Source organism: Apaloderma vittatum, unplaced genomic scaffold, assembly GCF_000703405.1.
Source record: "Apaloderma vittatum isolate BGI_N311 unplaced genomic scaffold, ASM70340v1 scaffold10424, whole genome shotgun sequence".
Lineage (NCBI taxonomy): Eukaryota > Metazoa > Chordata > Aves > Trogoniformes > Trogonidae > Apaloderma > Apaloderma vittatum.
This window is the reverse complement of record NW_009710961.1, coordinates 72,193-79,174: the sequence shown is the minus strand read 5'-3', so window position 1 is coordinate 79,174 and position 6,982 is coordinate 72,193. Positions and strand designations below refer to the sequence as shown.

The 6,982-nt window shown below is 46.1% G+C and overlaps 1 protein-coding gene across 1 annotated transcript; it reads left to right on the top strand.

Moving 5' to 3' along the window:
- Window positions 1-543: 543 nt before the first annotated feature.
- Window positions 544-3,876, top strand: DUSP6 (dual specificity phosphatase 6; the record flags this gene model as incomplete). The annotated part of the gene is made up of 2 exons (XM_009867468.1): window positions 544-981; window positions 2,351-3,876. Coding segments are annotated over 2 exons (746 nt in total), but the record flags the coding sequence as incomplete, so codon positions are not given.
- Window positions 3,877-6,982: the final 3,106 nt, after the last annotated feature.

Here is a 6,982-nt window from a genome sequence, read left to right as displayed (position 1 = left end):
CTGTGCGGCTTTCTGCCCGGGGAAGGGGAGCGGGGGACGTCCGCAGCGTCCCCCGGGCGTCGCACACTGACGCTCCGGGAGGACACTGGTCTAGGTAGGGGGCTTTTTCCCTTTGCCATCTTTCCCCCCTCCTCCCCTTCAGCATCCTCGTCCTCGCTTTGTTTAAAGAGACTTCCAGGACTGGAATCGCTGTAGCAGCGTGGGGAGGACGGAGCTAACGGGGATCCCGGCATGAGCCGGGGAGGGCAGAAGGAATTGCCGACGAGACATCTCGCCAGAAGTCCCCGCAGGGCGAAGCGGCACAGAGCTTTAATCTCGAATGTGCTGAGCCCTCCGCCGCAGCGGGCGATTTTCTTAAACCTGCTTTAGGTTTAGTCCGTCTGCATGAGAGTGTGACATATGTTTTTGCCTTTTTCCCGGGGCTCGAGAGGGTGGGAAACAGATGCCCCTTGGCAGACGGGGCTGTACCGGGGAAGGCAGTCGCTTTTGCCATCTTACACATGGTTGCATTTTTTTTTTCCCCCTCTTTGCTTTTCTCACCAGGTGGTTTCAGCAAGTTCCAGGCCGAGTTCGCCCTGCACTGCGAAACTAACCTAGACAGTTCGTGTAGCAGCAGCTCTCCTCCTTTGCCGGTCCTGGGTTTGGGAGGCCTCCGAATCAGCTCCGATTCCTCATCAGACATTGAATCTGACATTGACAGAGACCCCAACAGTGCCACCGACTCCGATGGCAGCCCTCTCTCCAACAACCAGCCTTCTTTTCCGGTGGAGATTTTACCCTACCTCTATTTAGGCTGTGCCAAGGACTCCACTAATCTGGACGTTTTAGAAGAGTTTGGCATTAAATACATCTTGAATGTTACTCCCAACTTGCCTAATCTCTTTGAAAACGCTGGCGAATTCAAGTACAAACAGATCCCGATCTCTGACCACTGGAGCCAAAATCTGTCTCAGTTCTTTCCTGAGGCCATCTCTTTTATAGGTGAGATCCCGTTACTTGCTAACAGCTACGTGCCAAGCACCAGAATTCAATTTCTTTTGCATAATTCAGGAGATTTCGGGTGAGAAGTGGTAACAGCATTTTTGGCAGTCTCTAGAGGGTGCCCCCCTTTCTGGTTTTAAAGCTGGCTGAAGCTGAGGGGCGGGTTGGGACTGTTTGGGGGTTTTTGAGGAGCCCGGTGAATTGTAAGGGACGTTTGCAGGTTGCAAACACATACCTGGCTTGTCTGGCTTGGAATTCCCCCCTAAACCGTTTATTTCGGAGCTGGGGACTGAGCAATGTGGAAGAAGGGGGATCTTTGAAAATCTCTTCATGGCGGGTGGGAGGGAAGGTAAATGAGCCCAGAGTTGATTGCTTATTAGTCGTCTTTTTTTTTTTTTTCTTCCTTGAAGTTACTGAAAAGCAGTAACTGGGAGACTAACTTCAGCTTTTAAATACAAGTTACTCATAAGCGGTATCCCTGGCAAATGTATAGTCAAGAGCTTTAATTAAATCTTGTGGTAATAATGATATACCTCTCGGGCTCGGTTAGCCACCTGTTAGACATTATCAGTCAGCTTTGGAAACACTTTGCCCTATGCTCAAAGAGTTCTTGCTAAAATTTTTGCGTTCTCCTTAGTTTCGGGGAGGACTAAAATCACCCCACTGGGGTGCGGTGGGGTGGGCATCACATTATCTGTTGGGAAGCTGTGCTGTAATCCGGTTGAATGATACCGGTAATAGTGGAGAATGTAGGTAATCTGAGCCCAGCAGGAAGAAATGTGGGCTGGAAGCCACAAAGAAACTAATCTCCAGGCATTGTAATGCATTTCCTATTACAAAGGAACCCATTTTCAACCAATGTTGACATCCTGTTCCTCCTAATGGGCTGTCCCCTGTGACTTCCCTCATTCTTTTAAAATGCCTGAATACCTCCATTGTTAGCTGCACAACAGTTGGGGAATAATTTAATAGACCTTTGCAGTCTGCTGGTCTGTATAAAAAGCATTCAGTGACATACTGCAGGATTTCCATGCTGGGGCAACGGGACTGTAAGAATTTCAGGCAAATCTCCAGGCAAAAGTGTGTCTTTTAAAGCTGACTTTTGAAACAGTGTCGTTCAGTGTATCCTGCTCCCTTTGTCTCGTTCTTAGTTTTCTCAGCTCTTGGACTCGGGTACATGTACGTAGGGGGGTGGATTCTCCTCTTGTCCCGGTTTTAAGCCGGTGAAGTTAACTCTTGCATTGCACTGCTGGCCGCTGGGATCAGAATCGTCCTTTCTTCCTACTTGATGCTAATCTAGCTTGTGTTGAGAGATCAGTTACCAACCCCCGTTTTATGTGTCCTTCTCTGCCTCTTTGTCTCTATACAGATGAAGCACGGGGGAAGAACTGCGGCGTCTTGGTGCATTGCTTAGCAGGGATCAGCCGCTCGGTAACGGTGACGGTGGCCTACCTCATGCAGAAGCTCAACTTGTCTATGAATGATGCCTACGATATCGTCAAGATGAAGAAGTCCAACATTTCGCCCAACTTCAACTTCATGGGTCAGCTGCTGGACTTTGAGCGGACTCTGGGGCTGAGCAGCCCCTGTGACAATCGAGTGCCGAACCAGCAGCTGTATTTCACCACCCCTTCCAACCAGAACGTCTTCCAGGTGGATTCCCTGCAGTCCACGTGAGCTCCTGCTGCCTCCCTTCTCCTGTCCGTTTTCACGGGATCACTCCTCAATGGTTTCTCTTTGCCAGTGATAAAAGAAAACGCAGCTTTCTCTTTTTTCTGGCTTCTGCTATCACAAAGCAGCTGTGCCAGTGCAGGCTAGGAAAGGTTACACAGTTTGGAATCGGCTATCGCGAAGGGAGGGAACGTGGTGACCAGGCAGCAGGTGGGCAGAGACCGCTCATCCCTGCCTGCGCGGCGGCTTGAGTCTGAGGACTTCCAGGGGAGTAGGGTCGGGCTGGACAGGCAGAACACGTGTGCTCCCTAGAGACTTGAACTGTCCTGCTTCCCCCCTCTGCTTTCGGATCTGTGACACACATCTTTGTCTTCAGTGAAGACTGGTTATTTTTGTTTGTTTGTTTTGATTTAGAGGAGCCAAAGAAAGAAATTTCAGCTTAGTGTATTTGGAGTACTTGTTTGCCGGGAGGTCGGTAGTATTCTACTTGATCAATGTAAATATTTAATCTTAAATCGATTTGCAATTTTTTTTGAATTCACATGTATTCAAGAAATCAATCCAAGGGACATCTGTGTTTTTGTTCTCTTCATAAATTCTGCTTTATTTACTTGTTTTGTTGGGTTTTTTTTAATTGCAAAGAATATATTTGCAGCATGCTTAATTTTATTGTTCAACTGAAGCAAGCTTTCCATGAGGGAGAAATGGCAATGGTGAGGAGTTTGCAAATCATGTGTTGTGAGCAAGTACAGTCTCTTTTTTCATATATCTTTTACTTGTGGTGACTTTTTTCTTTTTTCTCTCACGCTTTTGATGTAGTTTCCACACAATATATATATTTTTTAAATTAAATTAATTTTTTGCCTTATCTTTTGTAAATAGGTCATCTGGGAGGAGGTTTGTCTTTGAATGCGAAAGATTTTTGATCACTTTTTAAAACTTTCAGATGTGCTAAACAGTGCATTACCTCTGTACAAATTCTTCAGGGAGCTTCACCTCAAATGCAATATTTTATGTCTTTTTTTTTTCCTTTTTTTTTTCTTTTTTGTATAAAACTGGAAGTATGTGCGAGCATTTGTACCTGTGTGTACGCACAGTGAACCTGCACATGGTTGCCAATAAGGGAGAGTCTAATTCATGGTGTAAAAGTTTTAAGATGGAATTTATTATAAGAATGTAAAACCTTAAATTATTAATAAATAAATAACTATTTTTGGCTATTGAGAACCTGGCTGGTTTATTCCCCCTTTCCTCTCTGTGTGGGTGTGGTTAATTGCACGTACACATATGGTTATGTTTAAAGGTAATGATTGCTTTCAATAGCTTTTGTACAGCCCCTAAGACAATAAAGCCTTGATTTCCCCTTTGGTCCGCTGGTGCCTAAATGAATAAACAGTGCATGTGCTAGTTTCTGGCCTTGCTTTGGTGAAGGGAATGCTTTTGAAGGCCTTCAGGTTAATTGCAAAATATTCTGGCAGCCCTTTGCTACCCCAGGGATGTACCTAACCCTGGGCCAAAAGGATACTTTTTTTTTTTTTTTCTCTGCAATAGAATGAGGAGTTGCTGTTTTCTGGGTTTGTTTACAAGTTTTGGCCACTCTATTACAGGTGCCAGCGGATGGGTTTGTGCTCTGCTTATCTCTCTGGCAGGAACTCATTTCACAGAGACCCATCAGCAGTCTGCAGCCTGGAAACGCTTTTTCTGTCGCTGTTCAGCCACATCGCAACTTCGCAGGTGAAGGCAAGGAGGAAAAGTCTGTATATACCCTTAGTCACCCCGCTTCCTCTTTGGAGCCTTCAAGTAGTCCTGTCTCTGCAGAAGGAAAAAGGGGGATTATAGCGATTGTGAAACGTCCCGCTGCAACTATTTTCATTAACATCCTTCCTGAGGCGAAGTGGCTCGAACTGGGGTGGTGCCACGGTCTGTGTGCAGTACCACGATGCTGGGCTGATGCTGCGGCTGGGGCTGTCGGCTGGGGTTCTGCAGAACTTCTGGCAGCCAGAGCACGTTTCAAGTAATTTTAGAAACTGCAAGTGTGTGAAATGAAAAGCAAACAAAACATGGGAAAAAAGTGAGTCAGTGTCTCATGCAGTAGTGGCCTAGATTGAGTGCATAAACTGTGAAAGTAGAAGTGGGTTGCAGTTAAACTTGGCTTGTGCTAATCCAGTTTTGAACGGTTTCCGCTCTTGGCATTCCCTGTGCTGCTCTGTTCAAAGTGGAGATTTGCAAGCAGCTCTAGCAATTTCCTGTCCAGCTGCAGCTCAAGTGACTCCGTTGGTTGTTTTTTTTTTTCTTCTTTTTTTTTTTTTTTTAATATGGTCTGTGGATAATTTTAGCCAGTTTCCTCTTTGTGGATTATTAATCTGCTTTCCTTGTAGAACCTACATAGCTGTGTCCCTACTGTTCTGCTGAAGTCAACAGATGGCCTCCCCGCCACTTCCTCTCGTTTCGCTGTGGGTTTGTTGTCAGGCCACTTCTGAAATTAATAGTGTTTTCTGGCCGGCTGCCACAGGCCATTACCACAAAGGGGAAGTAACACATCTGAATAGCAGGAAGCTGGGCAGGGTCACAGCGTGAACTGAACCTGTTGAGCGCAATCGAGCCTCTCCCGTTCAGCAAGTGTAGGGCTCCTCTCCCCCCTTGCTTTTTTTTTTTTCTTCTTTTTTGATAGGCCTTTCACAGGGAAAGGGTTGACACTGTATGCCTCAGCTGTTTGCACTGGGCAAATATTTCCGGCTGAATGAGTTGCAAATGTTAATGTGACTAGGTGCCCGTTAAGGTGAGGAGGTAAGGAGCAGCGTCCAGGGATGTAGCCAAGGGGAGGAGGGCCTTGGCTTTCTTTGCAAAAGCTGCTTTGAAAAGTTAGTGCACACAAGAGCTTCCTGCTTCCTTCCTGCTTCACCGAATGACTAACACCAAATGGGTACTTCTGCAATTCATCATTTTTGAGGACAAGCAAGCAAAGAAGACCAGCTTTGCTTACACATATGCATACAGCGGAGTCGGGCAGAAAACTTGTTCCAGTTTTTTCCTCGAGTGAGGCCTGAACCAGGGCTGTTAGTCAGAAACCTTGGTTGAACTTGTACCAGGACTGGGTGAGAACAACTTTGGTCACAGAACTAGAGCCAAACCAAAACCTATTTCAATCTCTAATTTTGCTGGGGGGGTTCTCGCTCACTTATGTGCTGCCTCTTTATTACAAGTGGTTTGAAGGGAAAGGCAGTGAGGGCTCTCAGCAGCAATGTTCGCCCTCCCTGCACAAGCTCCTGGGCTCATGCTACATGAGCACTTGCCAGCTTTTTGGGCCTGGCCTTTCCTTGTTCCCCCTCCACACCCCTCATCCAGTATGTGTTTCAAAATAACTTGCTTCCTCTCTCCCCTCTCTCGTTTGAGTCCGTGCTGGGATGGGGCAGAGGTCTTGGGCTTCTGGGAGCTTTGGCAACTTCTGTAGTTCCTCAGCTGGTAAAGTGATTTGTAAAGGGAAGAATAAATCCTTTGTGCCTGTAGGGGCAGGTCTGATGTGTGGAACGGGAAGGGGGAATATCCCCACTTTGCATGTGAAAAAATTTGTAACCTGCTTCATATTGTAGGAGTGTGAGGTAGTGAATTTCTTCAGAAGCTATGGAGATAGTAGGAAGGAAAACTGCCCTCAGGAGTAGTCAGAGCTTTATCACCTGACCCAGCTCTGTCTTTAACACAAAGGGTGAAACTGTGTCCTGTGGTATCCATGTCCCTTTTGCTCTGGAAGGGCCCAGGTTCCCCTCAGTGTTTGGATCCACGTTAGCACTTTTCTTTCCATTTTCTGTGCAATAACGCTGTGTAGTTAATTGTGCTGGTTCCCCTTCTTGCACTTCCTCTTTCTTGCTCACACCCTTTCAAACCACTTCATGACTACCTTCAACATGTTTTCGAGTTTTTTCTGGTTTGTTTGTTTGTTTGTTTGTTTGTTGTTGTAGCCATGATTTTCTCTTTCCCCCTTCTCTATCTTGTTCTTTTCTAGTGCTGCTTTTCCCTCTCTGCCTTCTGTTCTTCCACAGACCTTTCCTAAGCTCCATGGTCCTTCCTTACTTCTCTTTGGTTTTTCTTATGCTCTCTCTTTTCCTTGTTACTCCCTTGCAGTTTGTCTCACGTTTCCAAAATCAACTTCACTTTCTCCCAACATTAAGCCTCCTTGCTCTTCTTTGTTTTTACAGTGAAAACCAGGATGAGTCTCATGGCCTTGGTCAGTCCTATAGCTCAAATGAGCTATAGGAGCTGTAGGAAAGGTGTATATGAGAGGAAGACATAAGGAAATACCACTGCTGTCTTCTTGCCACTTCCTAGCAGCTGA